The sequence below is a fragment of the Rhinolophus sinicus genome, chromosome 6, assembly GCF_057876585.1.
Source record: "Rhinolophus sinicus isolate RSI-liver-muscle chromosome 6, RSI-T2T, whole genome shotgun sequence".
NCBI lineage: Eukaryota > Metazoa > Chordata > Mammalia > Chiroptera > Rhinolophidae > Rhinolophus > Rhinolophus sinicus.
In genome coordinates this window covers 66,196,938-66,222,916 of record NC_142506.1, presented here as the reverse complement: position 1 = coordinate 66,222,916, position 25,979 = coordinate 66,196,938, and the positions used below count along the sequence as shown (strand labels likewise).

Here is a 25,979-nt window from a genome sequence, read left to right as displayed (position 1 = left end):
GGTTGGCAAGAAAGTGTGGTGTGGTTATTTCTGCTCTTGCATAATTAGATTGTGAGAATACGGGGAGCATAGCAAGCTGACCCTTTAGGGTAGCAGTGCCTGGACATCTGAGGGTTCTGCCATCTGATTCCACAAAACCGTTAGCTGAACACGTCCCTAGTACATTTTCACATTTTTCTTGTAAAAATGAACCTTTCATCCAATGAGTTACACACAGACAGGAACCTTTTGATCTTGCAGAACGAGGATTAATAAATGCTTCATGTGGCAGAATTTGGTCTAAGACCTCCTCTCAATGTATAATATTTGGCAGCAAATTGGGGAGGGGATTCGAAAAAGCCATCTATTTCCTCTTTACATTATAGGTTATCGATGTGCACCAAAAAGAACCTGATAATTGTGACCAAATTGGATTTGGCCAGTTTCTACGGCTTTCAGTACATCCTCTCTATCCTCCAACTGTTTCTGTGACATTTCCTCAGAATCCTCAAACTGAATATGTCCAAAAGCAAGTTTATGCTGTTTCCTCCTTAAACTGCCAATGTCTGTGAAGTAGCAACCACAGCCATTTCTTTTGGGCAATTCCCAAAAGAAATGGAATCATTCTTAATACGTGTCCTGTCACACAACACATAGTTAACAAATCCCATGGATTTTACCTCCTAAATATCTTAAAAATCTATCCACACCTTTCCTCTCAGTCATCACCGCGCTCATCGAAACTATCTTAAGCTCTTTACAGCAGCAGACGTGTAATTGGTTTACTATGTTCAGTCTGGCTTCATTCCAAACCATCTCATGGCAACCAAAGTGACCTTTGTGAAACATAAATATAATTTCTCACCACTTGCTTAATGTTAAAGATTTTCTATGTCTTACGATGCATACAAAACCCCGTCTTAAGTTCTAAGTTTCCTGCACAATCAGAATTCTCCCCATCTTTTCATCCTCATCTCACATCCTTAATTCACTCTGGAAAATACATTTCACATTGAGACTCAGTACACATTTCTTAACAAATGATTATGGGAGACTATGAATACATGCTCAGGGCAGCATATAACCTGAGGCGCGCAAACAGAACAAAACACTACATAATTATAAGTTTCATTCTTCCCACCATGAACTATAGGAACAGCGAAAATTCTCCTTCCATCTGCATACATTATACTAGTAATGGCTCACAGGCTGATGAATCTATGAGAAATTTACCAAGACTGTTCAGCAGGTGTCTTTATTTTGTTTAAATCATTAGTGGGGAAAGGAGATGAAATGGAATAAAATAATTTAATGTAATTTCGTTAAATATATATATATATATATATATATATATGTATATATATATATATATATATATATATATATATATATATATATATATAATAGGACTGGCAAGGGGAAATATGGAATCCTGTTAATTGAAATATTTAAATATAAATAAGAACATTTACCACCCTATTAATGGTGGTGTACTCTTAGATAATTTTAATCTCATGCCCTGTTGATCTTTTTTCACTAGGTTGGTGGAAAAAACAACAACTCTAGATTGAAAAATATATGAATGAAGCTGTTAGCTCTTCTAAATTGAGGAATACTTTGTTAAAATGAGACTTAATTGCACTGTACGTGTCTTTTTATTTCTGGGATACTTAGAAATGAAATGCTTGGTATGATACATACCATGGCTCTATGTGTATTTAGTGCAAAATGGGGCCTATTGCTTTGTTACTCAACCTGGTTATGCAAGCATTTGAATGATGTCTTTAAAATTACCTTTAGTGAGATTTACCAGTACTCCAGTTAACAGAAAAAAGTAGAATTAAAAAAAAAAATGACTGAGAAAACAATTTGGAGTCCTCCTTTCCATGTGGCAGGCCCAGTGTGGTGATCCATATTTGAAATAATTGCAGGGCTTACGAAAAATTTTGCTCTGTTCTCTCAGCGATTTTGTGCATCACAGGAAGAGGAAGCAGCGATGCTTACCCCTCGCTCAGTATGGCTTCTGTGGGCCTGTAATTATAAAGTGTACTTTGTTAAGTGTGCTCGAAGCTCAGATTCATGGGAAATCAGCAGACACCAAGGAACGTTGAGTGAGGCAGAGTGATTCTTGTGGATCTAGGGATGGAAGAGTAGGTGCTCTCAAAATGCATATTTATGGATTTTTAAGCAGTATTAAACTGAGATGAAGGGTAGAGATGGAACACTTTAAGATGTCGCATTTCAAAATTGTATCTTTTCATGTTCGTAAAAAATAAATAAATGAAACTTCAGGGCCTGGCAGTTTCACTATTAAGTTCCTTCCCAGAATAGTTAATCCAGGGCTGTGTAATCCTGGGCGTGGACAAAGGTAAAATGTTATCCCTATCATTTAACGATGACACTAAACTGTGATTCTAACATACTCAGACAAAGCACAAAGCATGAGCTAATGTTCTCATAATTCAGTTCATAAAACCCTAATCCTCTGAGATACTCTGCCGAAACTGGGAACTTTAGCTGATATATTTGGTTAATCCTACAAAAATTCCGCTCTCGTAATAAACATTAACTCATTAAAAGGATCATCAAAGTTGTTTGCTAAATAAAAGATGCTGAACCCAGAGTGGCCAGATATATTTGACTGCCGAACCTTGTGTCTGGTTAACATCTTCTGCCAAATTGTTTTTTTAAGGAACATATACTGAGAGACAGAACTAGATCAAGAGCCCTTTAAAAAGATAGACATAAAAATCGTACAGTGATAAATTGCCAATTAAAATCAAAAGCACGCATATATTAAAAACAAATCAAATATCAAATCAGCAGAACATATTACTAAATATTAATTACCTCAAGGGTAGATAGAAATGGAATTATACTAATAGCCTCTCATTTATGTCTTTATTATTTGTCTTGTAATAAGTGCACATTACTATTTTTTTGAAATTGAAAATATCAGAACTGCACCAAAATTACCACCAAGTAGGGTTTACCCAAGGAGTATAAAAATGGTACATAATATGTATACATATATTAATAAAATATATTATCGCAATGGATTGGTGGTGCATGCCTTACAGGAACAACAGATTCAACATATCCAAAAATGAAATAATTCCTACCGCTCTCCACCTGCACAATTTTCCTCATGTTCCTTAGCTTATGCCTCTATTATTTGTTGTTTTTATCCTTATATCTATAATTCATATTAGAATATCAACAAACATTGGCTGGAAACCACATAAAACATTGTACCGCTCAAGAGCTGTACTTAATTCCTACGGTTCTAGTTACACAGTCCATCTCTTATCATTATCGATTATGGAAGTATTAGGTGATTAAAACCCTCCAAGGACACTTCCCTATGTTTCGGGTGTACGTTGGTGATAACCAAGTTCTGAGCAGATATGAAAGATATTTATTTCACTAATTGGCTGGCCCTTGGTCCTCTGGTCTGTATAATTAAATGCATGTCCGCTTTGATTTACAAAGACTATGCTGTATAATTCCTGAAAGGTTTTTATTGTGTCGCACTGATCTTTAAAATTGTCACAACGGGTATTCATATAAAGGTAAATTACATTAAGGCAGAAATGACTATGTGAAACTGTTTTGGAAGTCCGGTTTAAGCTCAGAACTGGGGATATCGACCACAGTTTTGCCAAAAACATAAATATGTGCATGGCAGGGATTCTATATTTCCCAACGTGCATAGAATGTCTAAAAAATAGATATATTTAATCATCATAAAATCGAAAATCCACAAGTCACGTAAAAATTAAATATCAATTTAAATGATAACAGTGTAGCATATGTGAAAAATAATACAAAAAGAGAAAATTGTATTGGAATTTTCCCCCCAAATATTAATATTTTAACATTTAAATCGTAAAATATTACCATGTAATGATATACTCAGCAGTTACCTAGGTCAGTGAATTACATAAATATATGTGTATATGAAACACATATACGCAGTCTTTTTATATATAATTACAATTGAAATTCTTTCATTCAAGCAATCTCAGTGACAACTACCTCTTTTTAAAACAAGTCCCTGGCCTGTTACTGACATTTCGGCCCAGAAATGGTGCTTCGTCTTTTTTTTCCCCTCCTACTGCATTACTAAGAATTAGCAGTCAGTTTCTGTAAATGACGATAGTGTCCCTCCAAAGGTCAGCTCATATCAGCATGACAGCTCTTTGTAAACAGATCAAGATAATGGGCTTCCACTGCAAATTGCCTAACTCTTGTTTTTGGACTCCTTCACGCTTACCCACATTTCCACTTTCATAATGGATGAGAGGTGCAGGCTTGAAAAGACTGGACAAGATGACAGCGACCCATGAACTCATGGGTGGTTTTCTGCTGTTGGCTAATCCATAGCAAACAGGGACAGACTCACTATCTCCTCACCTCTACTCTTTCTCCGTCCTCTCGGCCTGTTGTTAAGAGTGCATTTACTTTATCCATTAAAGAGCACGTTGCTTTCCTTTTACTGAGCCATAAGAATAAAGATGAAATACTGCCATTTGTGACAACTTGGAAGGAACTTCAGATTATCAGGCTAAGAGAAATAAGTCAGACCAAAAAAGTCGAGAACCATGTGACTTCACTTATATGTGGGATATAAAACTGAAAGCAACAAATGAACAAAACAAACAAACAAAAATTCATAAGCACTGAAAACAGTTTAGTGGTTACCAGAGGGTAAGGGGGGGAGAGGGTCGGAGAACAGGGTAAAGGGGTCAAATACATGGTGATGGAAAGAGAGCTGACCCTGGGTGCTGAACACTTAATGCAATAATATATAGATGATATTCTCAAGAACTGTACACTTAAAACCTGTGTAATTTTACTACCCAATATCATCCCCCCAAATATAATAAAATTTTCTTAAAAAGAATAAAAAAAAGTACATTTACTATTTTGTCAAGTCGAAAACAAAAATCTGTGATATTTCTGTGAAGATGTTGAGTCCTCTTCATGCCACTCAGTTTTGTACTTCAATTTCTCTAATGCTGGGGTCGGGATATAAATAACAAAATTGCTGCTGAATTCATTGAGTGTTATTAAGCGTCAGCCATTTCCCTGAGATTTAGTACATTTACTTCTCATAATAATCAAGAGAAGAAATTAATACTACATTTAATTTTCAGTTGAGGAGCAGGAAGTCTAAAAAGCTTAAGTAATTTACCTAAGTTAGCATTAATCAAGATATAAGTTCATTGTTTGACTATTAACCAATGGTTATTACTATTACTAGTAGTACTATTAGAAAGGTGAAGTCAAAATCATTCACGTTAGGTTTTAGAAACTTTGTTTTCTGTAGACTAGAGTGTCATATTCAAATCTGCATCTCTAACATACAGTGCAAAGCTTGGCACATACTTGTATTTACATTTATTATCAATAAATGTATTTGTATGAATAAATATGACTTTTCTTATCTCAGGTTACCTGTTTTCCATTATGAAATATTTAAGTAAAATTTTACAGCACCTATTGGTTTTATATCAATTTTTTTCTTATTTGAAATTTACAGGCATTTTTACAATAGAGAAATTATAAGAAAATTATATTCATTTGAAACTTTCCATTGCAAACTCAATCACTGCAAATGAATCTGAGTAACTTTCATGGCTATCAACTAAACAGAAAGTTAAATAGAACATGGAGTGATATTGGTTTATTTTTTTTCTATCTTAAATTGCAGCAAATTATTTAATTTCAAATGTTTAGAGAGGGGGTACAGGGTAATAAACAAAAAAATTGTTACAATTAGATATCCACTGAAATTAAGCATTTTAAGGAAGATTTTGAAAAAAATACTACTGCCTAGTCACAAAACTCTATTGAATTGGATATTTAAAGATAATAAGAGTGTTGACTAATATCCACCAGCTATAAGTGTATTTAAATTCTACACTATTAAATTATTTTGCTACTTTGAAGTCAGAATATATTTTAGATAGTTTAACTTGGCCTTTGACTGAAAAATGCCATCTGTTTTATGACAAGGCAGAATAGGATACTTTGATTATGAATGTGCTGTATTTGAGCACATTCCTGGATTGAGTTTATCAGAAAATCTGTGCCTATCATTAAAATCCCTTCTGGGTACAGACACAAAATAATAATTAACCGAAATTCATCAATTATGATCAGGAAGAGGAGGTAGTTTTCATTTAATACTGGCTCCCAGGACATCTGTGAATGAAGTAGGATAACGATCTATATTAAAATGGATTGTAACCACTGAATAGCTTCAATTCTTTATATAGCACGGTGCACCAGTCACAGTTCTAGGAAAAATAGCTAACACACAAGTGAAATATTAATGTTTATGTATGATGGAAATCCATACATAAACTATCTTAGTCCCAAGAATTATATAAGAAAGTAGCAATAAACTATCTGTGTATTTACCTACCCTGAAGGTATGCTTTTGACTTCAACATTATACTATATCTGGCTAAGGTAGAAAAAAAAATGCAGTTTAAAAGGTTAAAAATAATTGCAAAAACTGCAATTACTTTTGCACCGACCTAATAGTATATTTTTTGAGAAAAAAAAATTGTACACTGCAAGATCCCAATTATTAAATGGCTCCGTGAACTGTGCTTTGGCTTTCAGGGGAATAGTGATGAAAAATCATGTGCCCGGTTGGTAAGTTTTAATTGTAATGCTCATTTCAGCATTTGTGGAATCCAACACCTGGAGCGAATCGGAAAGAAGCTGAATCTGTTTGACTCCCTTTATTTCTGCATCGTGACATTTTCCACCGTGGGCTTCGGCGATGTCACTCCTGAAACCTGGTCCTCCAAGCTTTTTGTCGTCATCATGATCTGTGTTGCGCTGGTGGTCCTGCCCATACAGGTAAACATAGCCAGGTGTTTATAGAAATGCATGAGGTCTTAGAAAATCACCTCCTCCACGTTTAGCAGAAATGCAGGGTGGTTTACTGCTCTACTATATGAACACAGGCTATTATTATGTGTAGCCAACTAATTAAAATTGTCTCAGAAATGCCTTTTTACATATTAGAAACTGAGGGGTCTTTTCCCACCCCTTCACTCAGTGGATGGCTCACATCTTACTTCAGTTCTTCAAGGTGTATCTTTTAAATGTAGAGTATTTAACTATAAGAATGACAGGTTGATAGGATAATGTAGTTTTTAATTATAGAACGATAGATCAAGGAAATAAACTTGTGAAGGGTTGATTTCTCTTGATTCTTGAAATAATCTAAAAGTCAAACATCGTAATGCATAAAAATTGGTAACAGTTACTCAGCATTTTGGGGAATGGATACGTGGTTGTAGAGACAGAAATATACAATGAGACTAAAGATAAATACAGGCAATCTCCAATTCTTTCTAACAATGAGCTTTGGGTGTCCATGGGTGGGCAGGATATGGCATATACGAATCAAACTTACATATTCTATTAAACACTTTGGCCACAGTGTTTCTAAATGTACTTTATGTAGGTATAAGAATGGTCTTCCCAACCTGTCCAATCACACATGTCTTCCTGCCCGACACCCCACCCGTCCACCCTCCATGTCCCTAACACACTAGCTACTATACAACTAGAATATGGCTTTGTGTGTTGTGGTAGGGGTGTCTTATTGTGATACAGGATGAACTTGACAAAAGAACATGGGAGAAATGCCAATGAGTCTTTTCACTTGGACTCAGCACATGACATATCACGGCTGCATACTCCACTGGACATAAAGCAGATGCACAAACTTCTTTAGTGCCCTGTTACGATATAATAGGAAAATATACTAACATGTTTCCTTAGAGACCTGAAGTGTCTGGGAGGCATTAGCGACCTCTGCAGCAATCACATGAAAAGTCTATTGCTGAAGGGAACACTGGTAATTTGGATCTCAATGAGGTCCATCTAAGAAACTGAGTATACCTAATAAACACCAGATGGATTGCATTGATTTTTATTTTCATGTCCAGTATTTTTCATTCATATGTGAAAAATGCATTACAGTTTGAACAGATGGCCTATCTGTGGATGGAGAGACAAAAATCAGGTGGAAATTATAGTCGCCACAGAGCTCAAACTGAAAAGCATGTTGTTCTGTGTGTCAGCTCATTGAAGATTGACTTACTTATGGACTTTTTAAACGAATTCTATGCTCACCCACGACTGCAGGTACACTTATTATATTATGCATTATACTGGATCCTACCTACTAACATACTATCAAAGTCAATTAACTGGGGATGCATCCTGCCTTTTGCAGGATTTTTATTTATACACTCAAATTTAGAAAGTGTAAATGAAGCCCTACAAATATAACCAGGAACATAGAAAAAGTTCTGAAGGAATACACAGTATTTTGTTTCCTTCTGTAGCTACACTTAAAAGACAGATGGAATTATGTCAAGTTACAAAGAAAGGTTTTCTGTGAGTTAAAATGATTACTTTCTTCTCCCTGGGGTAATGCATAAATGGTATTTTTATGAAACAGTGAATTTGAACATAAGCTATAAAAAAACAATGACGTAATCATGTCAATACCATGTGGTCACTTGATTCCTTCAATTTTATCAAGTGTTGCTGATAGAAATGTACAAGTCTGAAAGTTCTATTTTCTCTTCTGTTTTCTGGAGTGTCACTAGGTGCTATTTATGGGAGCTGTTAAGTGACCAATAACTGAACAATAACCAGCTGAATTAAGAACATGAATTTACAAAAACGTCTTCATCTGTCTATGCAGATAAAGTGCTCAGACACTTGTAATATTTGCCGTGGTACTGGGACAGTGTGGAATTAGGTACTCTCTGCTGCTTAAGGCACTTGGATTAGTCCAAATTGCAGAGAGCTGCTTGAATTTCTTGTTTGTCCCCAATAAATTTGTATCAAGAGGTTGGACACTCCTGAAATCAAGACAGTACTAAGTATATCTGATTATATCTCCCTTGAACAAAGATTTTTTTTGCATGAGTACTTTGGGGAACTTTTTAAATACTAGTTCTCTATGTTAAAAAACAAACTTATAAGTGATGCTTAAATTATGCAATACATTCTTTTGTTTTCATGTAAATTAATTTGTAGTTTTTAAAGACACTCTGTATTTATTTTTTATTATTCATATTAAATAATTTCAGTTTTGCTCACTATAAAGAAAATTTATTTGGGAGAAAAGTTTGATCCCTCATAATTTATTGTTATTATTCTAATATCAACATGGAGAATTCTTAAAACTCTAAAAATGCCCACCAGATATATTTTAGGGTGATAAATGATAAATATTTACTAGAGAATTTTAATCCAAATAAATCAGTTGCTTTCAACCACTTCATTTTTTTCTCCAAATGACTCTTATTTTGAAATACTGAGTTTCCCCGAAGATAAGTCTGGGTCTTATATTAAGTTTTGCGCCAAAAGATGCATTAGGACTTATGTTCAGGGGATGTCATCCTGAAAAATCTGCTAGGGCTTATTTTCCAGTTAGGTCTTCTTTTCGGGGAAACACGATATGTCTATCTCAAACTCTTTAATTTACTTTGTCAGTATTATCAATATATTTTTATGAGTCCTTACCCATTCAGGTATTCATCAGAAAAATGTCAATATATTAGTTCATAATATTACCAAATGATATAAGACACCATTACTGTTTTTATTCTAAAACGATGATTTGAAATACAAATTGATACTTAAGCACTTCTGCCTGCCATGCAATGTATATTTTAGAATAAGCCTAAAGCTGAAAACTTTATAGACTGGAAATGTGTGTTGAGTATAAGCACAGATCACTTTCTCTTCATGGCACAAATATGATTGAAAAAAGGTCAAAATGAATGTGTTGATTTGTGATATTTTTATGTCTCAGTTATGTTTATGATAGTGTTGTGTTATATATTTACGCCCAGGTTTTAAATGCAAACTTTTATTTATTATTATTAGTAAGAGTACATTTCTATTTTATCATATTTCAAAATGGCCTTAGATATTCCATTCACCTACGTGGTGTATAACAGAGCTTACCATTTCTATCCCATCACCCTCCTTGTTTTGAACAGGATTATTATGTGGTCATTTTGTGTCCTACTGAAATGGACGTGCAAGTTCGAAGGGTCCTACAGATTCCAATGTGGTCACAACGCGTCATCTACCTTCAAGGTTCAGCCCTTAAAGATCAGGATCTGCTGAGAGCAAAGTAGGTCCCCTGTTGCTTTCCATCTTGCGGTGCTAAATGTCATTTCTTATCTCCAAACGTTAGCAGTGTTCAGTGTTACAAGATATGTTGGCCTATTTTTGAACAGTTTGTCTCAGTGTTGGCCAAACTGATTAAAACTGTAAAATCCATGCATTTGCTTCTCTTTCTTAGTGCAGAGATGAAAGCAGACCATGTCCACGCTGCACAATGAGAGGTGTGGCATGTAACCATGTCAAGCTGTCAGAGAGGAGCTGACTCTCCAGATTCACCCATCCAATAGTCTTCAAATCTCTCAATACTGGTTTTCTTCCACAGATAAAACTCTTGGGCTAAACATGTAAAATGCCAAAGCCCTTGGAGTCAGGGTTTAAATTTTAAAGAATCTGTGTTATGTGCTGGGCAGAGGTGGACAGGGAAGAAGGCTGACAGGGAAAAATGGTTCATTTGCAATATGGTGTTGGGGGGAGTTCTACAGAGAACCTGGACCTCCAGGAAGATGAATGAGTGGGTCCTAGAGCAAATTAAGCCTGAACATCACTGGAGGCAAAATGACAAAACTGAAGCTGTCCTACTTTGGGCACATCATAAGGCAGGGTTCTTGGAAAAGACAGGAGCGCTGGGAAAAAAACAAAGACAGCAGGAAAAGAGAGATCAAATAGGAGATGGACGGACTCCATAAAAGAGGCCACAGACTGAGTCTCCAGGAGCTCAGCAGGGCTGTGAGGACAGGACATGTGGACGTCACTCATTCATAGGGTCACTGGAGTCCCAGCCGACTCAATGGCATGTCTCTCTCTCACATACACACACGATAGATAACACTTGCGTTGCTTGGGGGCTGGAGGAATCAGAAAAGTGACAGATCTTAGTTCCTCTTCCTGTTGCACGGTGCCAGCCAACCCGGTCTAAGGGTGACATGGTCTTAAAACATTTGTCACACATCATGGGGGTTATTCCACATGAGGAGAGTGACAGTGTGGCTGTATAGACCATGGACACCTGGGAGTCAGGGCATCTGCAAAATAGCATCTGTAATCTCAGAAGCCAAAACAGACTTTTAGCAGAGGTGATTTTGCTCAATGTTTTCTGTTGCTTTCAAAGTTTTAAATATACCTTCATATTTATCCTTGACTTGTAAGGATGTATGTATAACAAAACTGACAAGAGTTAACTTTCTACGGCATCTCATCAACATTCTAACAAAATGACGTTGCATGAAACGATGTTATTCAAGGACCTACTGTATATGAAAAAATACATCATCATTAAACAGAATAAAGTTGACTTTTCTTTACTTGCCATTATAAGCTATTGAGTTATGGAGCCGATTCCACAATTATTTTGCTCACAAATACAGCCGTGATATCGTAAAATTCAACTTTCATTTAAGCGTGAGGACACTCTAAGTTTACATGTAGTTTGTGTGCACTGAACTACACACTGAAGTTCTACTTCTCCGACGATGCACAGGTCTGAGATTGTTTTGTTTCTCTGTCTGCGTCTGAGATTGTTTTGTTTCTCTGTCTGCGTCTGAGATTGTTTTGTTTCTCTGTCTGCACTTAGAATGGACGACGCTGAGGCCTGTTTTATCCTGAGCAGTCGTTGCGAAGTGGACAGAACATCCTCTGTAAGTTTCTAAACTCTTTTTCAGTCATGTTTTTCTTTTCCCCTTGGAAGATTTTTTTTTTTAATTGATTACTTTTAATCTGCCAACATTAAATATTGGGGGTCTTAAAATTTTGCTGAAGAGAAGCAAATATCTCTAAATGATCTTTGCCTTGATATAAGATGAGTTGGATCACTGACAATGTCAACACAAGCGTTTTTGAAGCCATTTCTACGAATCCTTGGGTTTTCTGTTGATTAAAATGAAATGACTCCCATACAGACCAACTAGACTGTTTCCTCCACTCAAAAACAGGCAGATGGATCAAGCAGTCTGCATTAGAATCAGTTGGCGACTTTCTAAAAAAACAGGAATTCATGAAAATTCTATTCAGGATACATGGGATGGGGAATGGAAATCTGTGTGTTTTAAAAAGATCCCCAACTGATTTTGAAACACATCTCAATTTGGTAACCTTTGGCGTGTGTGATCTCTATGATGCATTTTTTTTAGGCCTAAAGTTCTATAACTGTATGCTTAAATTAAATGGTAATTTACCATATTAGAACTTCTATTTTATAAATACATGTTAATTTTGTAATTTAAAGAAGGGCATTATTATTTTATGTCGAGTAGGTACTGTTAACTCCTGTGTTTCTTAGCCAATGAGTCCATCTGTGGCCATGTCTGGGGTGCAGACAATTAAGAACGTTGGTGGCTTCTGCAGTGACTGGGGAAGAGGCAAAACATGCATAGGTCTTCCAGGAACACGGTTTACGCTTTCTGGAACATCTAATAGGTATCCCTGGTGCATTAATTTAGGACTGGCTGTAAGTCTTAGGTTGTCTTCACTCTAATTTACCTGAACTTCTTATTCATACCTTATGCTTCTATCACGAAACTTATGTCACTGTCAACCTTGCACCCCTCAACTGGTCACTTTGTTTTAAAGATATTTGCAGTCCTCCAGTGTCTATAAGGTTTTGAGTTACAAAGTAAGCGGTAAGAAATAAACATGTAACATCTTTCAGAGTACCCTTCACAATGCGAATGTGGGAGCTTTCAGGTAATACATGTGTTCCGTCTCCTCCTGACACTCTGCTAAATTGACAGGAAATAAATAAAAAGATTTCACTCATGAGGACAAAGGAGGTGGTAGATGAGAACACTAATATGAGTTGAAAAGCTAGAAAGCAGATGGATGAGTGGTAACTGACTTAACAGACAGAAGGAAATGAAAATTTAAGTTGATAGGAAACAAATCAGAAAAGACTGCTTTTTGCAATCCAACCTCAAAAGTCTCAGGAAATAGAGGCACCAGATGTCTCTGCAAGTAGGGTTATATGTAGGACTAAACATATGGATAGGGATTAAAAGTCTGTAAGAGAAGCTATTAGATTCTTTGAACCCCTCCACAAATCCATTGCCGGTCACTTTCCCCACCCCATGAAAAGAGGTTTAGTGTTTGGAGAATTTGATCCAGGAATACCCTTCACTCTGAACCACTAGGTACAGCTGAGCATCTGGGGAAAATCAATGGAATTTAAGAGCGACCTGCCTCACTGAATGTGAGATGCTTCTCCCAAATGACTCAAACCCTAGCAGCCTGGTCCACACCTCCACTGGTACAAACACGGAGGGATTTTTCTCTGGGGAAACAGTTTATCACAACACACACACACACACACACACACACACACACACACACACATTGAGAGATGAATGGATGGATGGATAGATAGATAAATAGATAATTTCTGGAATTCCCCAGAATTATATCAAGGACTGATCACCCAACAGTAAAGTCTATGTGAAAAAAAGGTCTCCACATTCAGTTCAGGTCTCAAATACCTTTTGAGTGCTTCATTCCTACATATGTTTGGACCACAGGGATCACTAAACATTTACAGAAATTCCTAACAAGAAAAGGCATGAATAAATAGACCAACAAATAAAAAGCAGACAGAAAAGATGAAATCAGAGGAAATATGAACAAAACCATACAACTCTAGCAACTGTCCGAGTTCAGGGGGTCTTGAACAGAGGAACAAGGAGAAGACCTGGGTCCTGGTAATTTAATGGAGTGTTAGGTCTTGACAGATGGAAGGGATAAAGAAGAAAAACCAATGGTGTGAATGGCACTAAGTGTACAGCATACCTGCTCCTTGGGCCAAGACCGTAGTGTGTCTCAACTGTTTTATTTTTGGGTGTACAGGGTCTCACAGAAGTGTCTACAGTCCTTGGAAAACAAAGGACTTGATTACAAAATAGACTCTCCCTAGTGGGCTCATATCTGGACACAAGCAGGCTACCATTCATCTTTTTTTTAAGCCATATTTACATATGTGGGCACAATGATCCAATTAAAGAAGATTTATTTAGCAATGCAAAATACAGAACCCAGGAAAAGGTCGCACTATGGGAAGTAGCTATCTATGTTAGTATAGAGGCTACCATATTGCTCATGTTAGCTACTCTGTATCAGGAAGGGCCTGGCACAGTTGTTGCTGCAAACAGTTTGCTTCAACAGTTCCCACAATCTACTCTCCCCTCCAGTGTTTGGCTTAAATCGTTTCAGGGTGTTAAATCCAAAATGATACTAAATTAATGGGACTGCGCTCTTTGATTCTTCAAAGGTTCATAAACACATCACTTTTTACTTTACAAAAAAACCCTAGGCCATCATTATCTTTTTGTAATGACTATATGATGTATGAGGGCTTGGTCCAGACCAACTATTTCAATTGCCTCTTTCCAAGTAAGTTGTTACTTTTGGGAGGTGGTTGGACGAAGAGCAAAAGTAATTCCTCCTTTATGATTATCCACCCCTGCTACCACTTAATCATTTCACGTGCACCAAACCTTTCTTGTATCTTCATTTGGGGGAAAACAGATGCTGCAGAATTTTACTCTTAGAAGATCAAGTCTGTATTACTGTCATTTTCACTTGCTTTCAGGAGTAAAATAAGTGGGTGTCTTGGGAGGGCCCACGGGTCTCAGAATCATGTGTTCTTACCCGTGGCTAAGAACTGGCTGGTCTCCCTAATTTTAGTCAAGCTTATTCACATAGACAATTGAATCACACGGAAAAATTACAGAGGATTCTTGGGAAATTCCTTCTCCTTCCTACACGGTAATAGCAGTGAGTCATTCCCAGGCGACAATACTCTTCAACATGGATTTAAAAATAGTGTTAAAACTACTATCACCTAGTGAGAATCAACATGTAGATGCATCCCTTACTGACACCATTAAGGAGCAAAGCAAAAAGTGACCAAAAATAAAAGCTCAGTTACAAACACTTAGCATTTTGGGGCCATGTGCACACTGTCCCCTGAAGACCCCGTGATCACGCTGTCTAGATTTTCTTTTTCATTTCTTCTGCTGTTTCCTGTCACCACCCAAAGTTTCAAAATCCACTGTACCTTATAGGGATCTGTTACCATTCATAGCATCTTTTTGATAGCTATTTCTTTTGTACACTTGGTATGTACATGTACCATTCTATCATATGTCGACTTATTGTTGACATTTTCATATAAAGTGTGCATGTCTTAATTCATTTAGCTTCAAATTTGCATGAGGCTGATTGACTTAATTCTTTGGGTCCTCCTTAGAGCTGAACATAGTATTTTACACACACAAAAGTGTCCTAGTATAACATGATCACCATTTTTAACCATTCATTCACCCCATACATATTTAGGGAGCATTCTGTATGGTCCAAGCACTGACGTACCAGCTGCAGATCCATTTATGAACGAGCCATGCAAAAGTCTGTTCACAAGGAGCTGACCTCCTACAAGTGACAATCGATGGTGCACCAATTATTAGGTTGGTGCAAAAGTACTTGTGGTTTTTGCAGTTGACCTTTTAAACCGCAAGTACTTTTGCAGCAACCTGATACACATGGAAAGGAATGGAATGTTACACAGTGATGAGAGTTGGGGAGAGAAGAATGGGAGAGAAGGCTATGAAATGTTAGGGAAGGCTGACCTTGTGGACTGAATTATTAGTTAAAAAATTTTAAAGGTTTACTTAAAATATAATGAGAACGCTCGTTAATTATTAAGGTAGAGAATACATTAAATACCGTGTACTTATTTCATTAGAATACTTTTATGGTGCCCATTACTTCAAACTTCTAGTATTATCCATATCCTTCAAGTATTACCCATTTTTCTCTTCTTTCTGTCTTATTGGAAAAAAGAATCAGTATTTCAACTCAGACAACCTCCTGACACCCCTTCATTCCCATTCCCATTACATCCATAAGGCGGAAGCTCTACTTTCCAGGAACACCAACCCCCCTAGCAGAGATCCTGTTTTGTTATTTTACTTGTTTGCCTGATTTTGTTCAGTTATCAATGGGGCTTTTTTTTCTCCTTCATGTTTTTCCTTTCACCACCAGGTCAAGTCCAGCGTAGCTTTGAATTAGCCACATGTGGCTCTGAACACTTGACATGTGGCTAATGTGAACTGAATTCTTAACTTAAAAATATTTATTTAATTTAAACAGCCACAGGTGGCTGGTGGCTACTCTATGGACAGCATCACTGCAGAACATCCTTTTGCTTCTTTTTTTCAAAAAACGCGTTAGCTAAGTGGGTGGCATATTTTTCTAGCAAATTGCTTAGATTTATTCATTCAATTAGAGCATAGAATATGAGGTGACCCTTACTAAAATTTCACATTAATCCTGATTCTTTTCACGCCCTTTCTCAGTCTTAGCATCTTCTTTTTTAACGGTTTTGCTTTTTAAAAAATATATCTCAGTTATTAATCGCTTCCAACACACACACACACACACACACACACACACACACACACACAGAGTCAAAATCCTTTTACTTCCACAGTTATATAAAGAAAGTGAAATACTGGGCTTTCTACATGTGTGGTCACTGTGGTCAGTCCTCTTTTACCAATCTTTCTAAACATGTTAAACTTATTATAATCCTATATTATTTTCCATGGAAACCATTGTTACAAACCATCCTTTGTGTTGCATTTCTAAAGGTTCTGACCTAGTATTTTCTGCGAAAATTATTTTTAAGAGACTCCCCTCTTAATCTCTGCTAATTTTCTAAGTGCTGGTATTAGCCCTGATTAAATATGTATTATTACTTTCTTTTATAGAAATAATAAGTATCTTTAAAAATAAGTCTGCACAATGACCTATTTTGTGTAAACTCACAAAACTATGTATGGGACAATTTAAACTATGTATGGGACAATTTAACACACTCACTGATGAGTTTTACTTTTCATACATTCACGCATTACTTAATGACGGGGACGCGTTCTGAGAAACGCGCAGTTAGGAGATGTTGTAGTAGTGCGAGCATTACAGAGGAACTTCCACAAACCTAGATGGCCCAGCCCTCTGCACACCCAGGCCAAATGGTATAGCCCAGAGCTCCTGGGCTGCAAACCTACACGGCAGTTACTGTACTGAATACTGTAGGCAACTGTAACACAATAGTATTTGTTATCCAAATATACCTAAACATAGAAAAGGTACTATAAAAATACAGTATAAAAGATAGGAAATGAAACACCTGTATACGGCTCTTAGGATGAATGGAGCCCGCAGGACTGGTGAGTTGACGAGTGAGTGGTGAGTGGATGTGGAGGCTGGGACATCAGTGTTCCCCACTGGACACTTTATAAATAATGTACACGCAGGTATACTAAATTTATTGCAAATATATCTCTTTTTTCAATAATAAATTATACCTTAGCTTACTCTAACTTTTTTTACTTTATAAACGTTTTGTTTAAAAAAAATGTTAACTCTTTTATAAGAACACAGTTGAACCTCAAATTGTACAGCTGTACAAAAATGTTTTCTTTGTGTCCCTACTCTATAAGCATTTTCCTGTTTAAAATTTTTTTTTTTTTTTTTTTTTTTTGTTTGGTTAAAAACTGAGACACAAGCACACACATTCGTCTAGGCCTCCACAGGGTCAGGGTCGTAATATCACTGTCTCTACCTCTTGTCCCATGGGAAGGCCTTTGGGACAGTAACAGGCCCGGAGTTGTCATCTCCTGTGACAACACTGCCTTCTTCTGGAAGACCCCCTGAAGGACCTGCCTGGGGCTGTTCCTGAGGACGTGGCACTCTTTTCAGAAATACTCGTCCATGGTGGTTTGCTTGGTTTGTGTTTTTCATCATAGATTTGCTTGTAAGCAGATAATGCACCATGTTGGGTCCATATTTTACAATATTTTAAGGAAAGCGTTGAGGTCTGAGAAAGCTTCTGCTAAACCCTTCACTGTGGATTTTCGTGGGGTGGTTCTTCTTTTTCTCCTGCAGTTCCCGTTTCTCTTGCCTCTCCTTCAGCTGTGCGTTCCTGTTCCACTTCTATCAACTCCTCACTAGTCGTCTCCTCAGGAACCACCCCTAGGAGCTGCCCAATGTCATCCTCATCCATAGCCAGGTTCAAGTTGTCTGCCGTCTCAACCACCGCCCTGCTGATTTTTGTAATCTTTGCACAACCGCACTATCGTGGCTGCAATGCCACTGGGTGACAGAAAGTTTTCAGCTGCACTATAATCTCTTGGGCCCACCGTCACATGTGTGGTTTGCTATTGACCAACATGTCGTTATGCAGCATGTGACTGTAGGGCACATGTCCCAACTTATTTCATGATGTTTTGACTTTTCTCATTGCAGGACCACCAAACAATTCTGAGAGCATGGGCTGTAAAAGATTTTGCTCCGAAATGCCCTTTGTATGTCCAGATATTAAAGCCCGAAAATAAATTCCATATCAAATTTGCTGGTAAGTTTGGTCTTGAATGAGACTGAGTTTCAATTTTCTTCAACTCCCATTGTGACTGGAAGAGTTCTGTCTCTGAGGTTATCAGCAACTTATATTCCTGTTCCTATAGGACAGGACAATTTCCTTTGTATGGTCTACTTGTCATGAGGATTTCTTCACTTTACATTGTGACAAGTTAATGTTTTGGGGTGAATCTTTACTTTTTTATGTAACTGGGTGATTTTAGCAACTGAAGTTACTGGATACCTTATGAAGTCTAAATAGATTAGCGGTGACAGTTGTATGCATAATACAGACACAGGTTTCAAATGTTATATCTATTAATTTATACCACTGTTTACACATAGATCGATAATACTTTGTTATAGATTATGTCATACACATATAAATTTAGCATACAGTAGAGTCATATACTAAAGTATATTCAACTATATTTAACTAGATTTAATTTGGGGGTAGGTTTTGAAAACCATTCTAGAGAAAGATACCTATAGGGTTATTTTATGGAGGCACTGCTTTAAAATAATTATTCACATCAGATTATACTGTAAACTGTTAGAAACTTGAACAATAAAATGGTACTTTATTTTTCACTTGAATGCTTCTGTAGGAACTAATTTTGATCCAGGCAGTGATTTACATACATTTTTTTCTCAAATATAACAACTTTGTTTTTTTATATTATATTTCATCTGAATAGTCTAAACCTTCAAAAGTCATGAAAGTGTAAATCATTTTAACTACGTGTTAGCGAAATGTATTTCCTTCAGAAGATGTGTTCATATATCTTAAAATGTTCACCTTATATGATATTTAAATGAGAAATTACAAACACTAAGGTAATTTTAATGATAAGAAAATCATGAAATTACTGCTATTCAATTTGTTCTGTCTTTTATCTTTGCAACTAATGACATCATTTTTTTCTATAAATGTATAGCATCCAACTTACACCAATAACTCTCAACTTAGGCTGCATTTTAGTATCTCTTTGGAAGATTTTTCTTATAAAGTACTAACTTAGGAGATTCTGATTTACATGCTTATAGCTGGTGCCAGGCTTTCTTTAAGCCTATTTCCTAAACTGAAAATTAAAAATCAGAGATGATTTTGTGAAATTAAAGTACTCCATCTACTGCCTGTTATACATATAATTAACATTCAGGAAATGCCTTTTTTTTTTTTTTTTTTTAAATCTAAAAGACCTTTGTAACTAAGCTGTCTTATTTTCATTATTATTTGACAAAAGGAATATTTTTGCAAAATTTTCATCAGGCCTGAAAATCATGACCTGCTCTGCTAAGACTTTTCAGGAAGGCAGTAATGACATAGCCCTAGGCCAAGTCCTAAATATATGACTTTAGATCTGACTGCCACCCGTTAAGATTTAACTACGCAAATTAGTGTTCTGAGCCCTATTTCCCTCTCCTGTTAAACGGCCATATATATGACATCTCTATTCTACTGGTTAGCATTAGCAGTAAGGACTAAACACATAATGTCTGAAACATATTACGTATTCAATAAATGGATATTGGATGTGGCTTTTAAAACAATATAGGGGTTGGGAAGACGATCTGTAATTTTGAATGTGTTATAACTAAGATTCAAAACACACTACAGTTCCTTCCCCCTTTAGTAATCCATTGATATACTCACAGCAGGCAGATCAAACGCACTGAAAGAGTCTACCTTTTACAGACATGACAAAGACTATTTGCATTGATTCTTTTTCATATTCTTATTTGGCCATTATTTTTGAATAAACTCATTGAAATGAATGGGATATTTAAAAATTCTATCCCAATAGTTTATATCAGCATTTCTCATTTATGGCATCTCCTGAAATTTCTTTTAATAAAGTCTCTTCCTTTATGGCTGAAATTACAGCATCTCCGAGGAGCTCTTTTTATATTATGAAAAAAAATGAAAGTACCCTAGTTTCATTGAAATGCCATGAAAACAGTTTAGGATGATGTATGAGGCTCTCAAACCAATATAATATATTTATAGCTCGGCATGAGGTTAAAAAGATTATGGACTTTACCTTTCAAAAGGCAGTGAGTGTATCAAGCTGTCACTGAGCTTGTGTGGTAGATTGTTAACATAATGGTCTCCAGTGAACCGTGCTCCCTGCGTCTGTGTCCCATTGCTATGTGACTTTGCAGCTCATTCCGTGAGGAGGTGGAATCTATTTCCCCATCCCTTGAATATGGGTTGTCTTGTGACTGCCTTTGCCTGTAGAATGTGAAAAGGTTACATTGTTTAACTTCAGAAGCTAAGCCTCAGCACACAATACACCATTCACTCCCCTTTTGCTGGAACAGTGAGTGCCCGGAGACTGCATGTGAAGAATCGCAATTTGGCCTTTCCCAGGATGAAAATTCCCATGGCAAGGAGGGCTCATCCATCCCAGCCACCCCACCTCTCTAGCTCCCAACACAAGGAATCATGCTGACCCACAGCCTTTTGAGAAGCAAGAGGGTGATGGTTTGAAGTCACTAAGTTTGGAGTAATTTGTGATGCAGCAATAGATAACTAATAGTGTTTGTAATTGTATTATATTATGAGTGGGTCCTGGTAGTCTCGTGAGTATTAAAGAGCATGATTCTAATCATAAAATATAAAATGTTTTTATGTCCAAGAATTGAAACTTCAAAATTTCACCTATTAGAAAACAAAAAACAATGTAGCACCCCAGCAACTGTGACTATGCAGAGCTACAATTCATAACCAATAAGGATCATTTTCCCCTGAACAAAATGACTGCAGGCCTTCATTAAATTATTGTATCATTACATTATTATTTGAATGAATGATTGTATGAATTATGCTATTAATAATTAAAATAATCATCTACACTTTGATCAAATTCACAGGGAAAAAGTCCATACGGACATGATTTCTGCAACAGAAACTATATGCTCGTACTCCAATTACCAAGGAGGGAAAGTAAAAGCAGTAAGCCTAGAGACAGAACGAACAAAATCTTCAGTAGAATAATAGTTACGAGAAGAGATTTCTGAATATAAACCTAAACCTACTATAAATTATAGTGAGCTTCAAGTCACACTAAAATATTCTTCACAGATAATTTGATTACTTTTATCATCACAAATTTTAAGAAGAAAATAAACTCAAATTGACTCACAGAAAAATAAAGTATACTTTTAGCAATTGGTCCTTTTTATAACAAATTCATCAAAGAGATTCATATTTCAAATTCTGGGATGAGACCATCAGTCAAATCTTTGTTTCACTGTATATTAACTGCATGGCCTCAGACTTCTTCATCTCCTAAACTGGAGCTCTTCAACATGTAAATTAAAATAAGAGTTATGATCCTATAGCGTTGTTATGATTTAAAAAAACACTCACAAGAACATCAGCCACGAGTAATTGGTACCAATCACACTGATAATTATCATGAAATTTGAGTGCCTATTTTTCATCTTCCTAACAAATCTGCATGATCTTTGTCTCCGGGAAAAGTAACTGAGGAATGCATGTGATGTTTTACAAAGAACTTATTATAGACATTTAAAAAGCATATAATTCTTAGCTTGCCCATATTTTCCAGAGAATAGAAAGTTGTCTCCCCAACTCATTTTAGGAGGCTAACTTAGCCTTGATGCAAAACTCATTAAGGATAGCATGAAAAATGATAACTAGAGATCAATTTAACTGATTAACATAGTTTTAAAAATCATATACATGTATTAGCAAAATGAACAGAGTAATGCATTTAAAAATAATAAATCATCACCAAGTTGAAATTGTTCCAAAAACAGATCATCGTGTTAAAGGAAAAGATATCATTTCAATGGATACCAAAAAAAAAGCGTATTTGAGAGATACAATTTAGCATCCATTCTCAATTAAAGAAAAAGAAAAAGCACTGGAAACTACTAATAAAGGATCCCTTAACCTAAGGCAAAATATCTATACAATAACCTAGAAGAAAAAAATTAATGATCACATATTGAAAGTCCATCTTTAAGATTAGGGACAAACAAGGGGTGCCCACTGAAACCACTTGTCCTCAGCATTTCTTTGGAAATCCTAAGGAATGCAGGAAGGCTACAAAAGTAAATAAAAGGAACAAGCATTGGAAAGTCAGAAATAAAATCGCCATTGTCCACAAATCCTAAGATTCTCTGAAGAGAAAATTGAAAAGAATTTTCTTTTCGGTATACATTTTTTCCTTAGGGGAACTCATCCATTTATCTGATTTCCAAAATTAAATCTCTTCCATGAACGCTAGTGTTTCCTCTTATCTCTAACTGCCTAGTCAATCTATCTCCTTTTAGACTTCCAATAGCTGCCTCAAAACTAAGATATCTAGAAATACTTGACTTTCCTTAACCTTAAATCTGTTTCTCCCCTATTTTTTCTAACACCTAGAACTCAAGCTAAAAACCCATGAGTCAGTTTTCCATCATTTGCTTCCAATGTATCAAGTCCTGTAGGTTCCCCTCCTTGTATGTCCCAGGCTTATCCACTGACACAACCCTAGTTCATGGCATGGTCATGTTCACTCACTGTTTCAAAGCCCATGCTTTGCCTGTTCCCCTTGGGATTCCCAGTTGTACCCACACGCTGACTGCTGCTCTTCACATACCCGAGTACATAGAGACTGCTGTCCGTGTGTTACAGTCAGCAGCTACACCTGCAGACCTCCCAAGCCAGGCTAAATTCACCTGTCTCTTTCCAATACATCGATGCCAGCATTCTTTCACATCGTCATTATTTTTAAAAGATTCTTTACGTTGGCTTACTTTTGTCAACCTCTGTAGATCAGAAGTTGAATGGTAATACTATAACTCAAAGCTCTTTTCCAGTGAGGTATATTTTAACCAATATGCTTATTTTTTTTAAAGACAAGGCAATTGGTACTGTGACACAGGAAGACATGGTGGCAGTGTTCCATAGCCACAGCTACTATAAAAATATCGCTTTATACCGTCTTGTATTCTCTCTCAACCTCTCATGGGACTAGCAAATCTAGGAAAGCCTTTTCAAGGTCAAATGTCTGATGGGAAATCCACTGGAAAAAGGACTAGGCCTCTACATTGTTGAGCCCTTCATAAATTGTCTCCCTTTAGTTCCAAAACCATGATGAAAAAGGCAAAACATTACGGTAGCTCAGTTTTCAGACATGTTTTTTGTAGCCTCAAATTTAATCAGAATAAAAGCAAGCCCTCATCTCTTTCTCAACTCCACATTCCAAAAATCACAAGCACACCCCCCCCCCCCCCGCCCAAGGAGGAAAATATGTACTTTACTAAGAAAAGAACTCTTTTACTGAAAAGCCTTGAATGAACCAGTTTGTCTCCTACCTAGTCAGATGAAATTACTCAGAAAATCAGTGGGAGATGATGCTGTGTTATATGAGTAAATTAATTGCTAAATTTAGGTTACAGTCTATTCTCCCCCCCACCCACCCCCACCGCCAAAGTAAGTGTTATGTGATCTGTGAATATTCAATTCCCTTTCCTCTGTCAATGAATTTTCTTTCCACTACTGGGTCCTCTGAAAACCTCCCACTTTATTTTAACAGATGTAAGGAGACATAAAAATCAAATTGGGAGCTTTTCACCCACAAGTAGCCGGAAAGAATCTAAAAATCAATTTGCAAATGATTTGGTGAATTTCATATGAATTTTATTTTCCATGCTTTGATTATGGTATTTCATAAGTAACAGAATTTCAATTACCGTTCATGAATGAAAGAAAGAATCATACCTCAATAGTAAAGTGCTGACTGAACGAAATACTTCCTACTTCACAACTGAAACATGCCTGAAAGAATGAATCATTATTCTAGAGTGGTAGTAGTTCTGGGATTAAAAAAAACTCAACTGCAGAAAAATTTCAATGGATAGGCAAAAGTAAATATTTTTTTAACAATATCATTGACAATATTGTATAAACATATTTTTCTTACAGTAGATAGTCATGGTTGCCATTATAAAAACAATGCTGTTTAAAATCCATGCACATATACGACACGTGTGTGCACGCACACACTTCCTGAAGAAATGATTTACTAAAAAATGGTTTTGTCTCAGTTTAGCCACCATCTACTTTTATATGTAACACCAGACATTCTAATGCCTCACTTTTTCCTACCCAAAAAAGAGAGTGGAAAAATATCTCCAAGCAATATAAATATTGGAAATGATCTTAGCTGTTTCTACATAACATATGTGTGTGCAAGGCTTGAATTTCACCAAATGGTGAGGTGTGAGTGCTTCATGCTGAATAATTCCTTCATTTCCCAGATAACGCCCCCACACACATCGTTTTAAACTTCATACTTAAGAACATAATGCTTTGAATTCTTATGTCTTAAAGTGAAAACACCAAAACTTTGAAAATCCCCCAATTTTATTTGTATTTTTTATTAAAGTATAGTTGACGTACAATATTATATTAGTGTCAGGTGTACAACACAGTGATTCGACATTTATATACACCTTATGATGTGATCACCACAGTAAGTCTAGTAACCACATGTCTCCGTACAAAGGTATTAGGGTTGTTGACTATGTGCTGTACACTGTGCTGTACACTGTACCCCTGTGACTTGTCTATTTTATAACTAGAAGTCTCTACCTCTTATTCCCCTTCACCTTTTTCATGCATCCCCCATACCCCTCCCCTCTGGTAAGCTCCAGTTTGTTCTCTGTGTCTATGAGTCTGTTTTGTTTTGATTGTTCATTTGTTAAGTTTAGAGTCCACATATAAGTAACATGATAAGTATTTGTCTTTGACTTACTTCACTTGGCATTAATACAACATGAAGGGCCATCCATGTTGAGCAAATAGCAAGATGTCATTCTTTTTTACGACTGAGTAATATTCCATTGCATATATGTACCACATCTTCTTTATCCAGTCATCTATCGATGGACACCTAGGTTGCTTACATATCTTAGTTATTGTAACGAACACTGCAGTGAATACAGCGATACATGTATCTTTCTGAATTAGTGTTTCTTTTTCTCCAGAAGTGGAATTGCTGGGTCCTACAGTAATTCTATTCTTAATTTTCTGAGGAACCGCCATACTGTTTTCCATAGTGTGCAGTAGATAAATTTACAAACCCAGCAATAGTGTGAGGGGATATCTCTCTGTGGTTTGAATTTGTATTCCTCTGATTATTAGTGATGTTTAGCACCTCTTCATATCTCTGTCGGCTACTGGTAGGTCTTTTTTGAAAATTCTCCAATTGTAGATGGAAATATTTACTCTTTCATTTTTGCCTTGCTGGGTAGATCATCAGAACCCATGTAACATAAAGCCATGTTCAAAAACAGCCTACTGGGGGAGTCGTTAAATTTTTTTCTCTTTCCTCACTATTTTTCACTTTATAAAAGATCAAACATACACGGTTTAAAAATTAGACAAT

The 25,979-nt window shown here is 36.3% G+C and overlaps 1 protein-coding gene across 9 annotated transcripts in view; it reads left to right on the top strand.

Annotated features, from left to right (window-relative positions):
* Positions 1-25,979, top strand: part of KCNT2 (potassium sodium-activated channel subfamily T member 2) — a 227,657-nt gene that overhangs the window by 102,515 nt on the left and 99,163 nt on the right. For 8 of the 9 annotated variants that reach the window (XM_088799157.1, XM_074317061.2, XM_074317060.2 and 5 more), the window contains 5 exons: positions 6,678-6,858; positions 7,993-8,157; positions 10,035-10,171; positions 11,735-11,798; positions 18,457-18,565. In XM_088799157.1, the coding sequence (XP_088655283.1) occupies positions 6,678-6,858; positions 7,993-8,157; positions 10,035-10,171; positions 11,735-11,798; positions 18,457-18,565 (656 nt within the window). The remainder of the gene's footprint in view (positions 1-6,677; positions 6,859-7,992; positions 8,158-10,034; positions 10,172-11,734; positions 11,799-18,456; positions 18,566-25,979) is intronic. The other variant, XM_074317059.2, reaches the window with a different exon arrangement.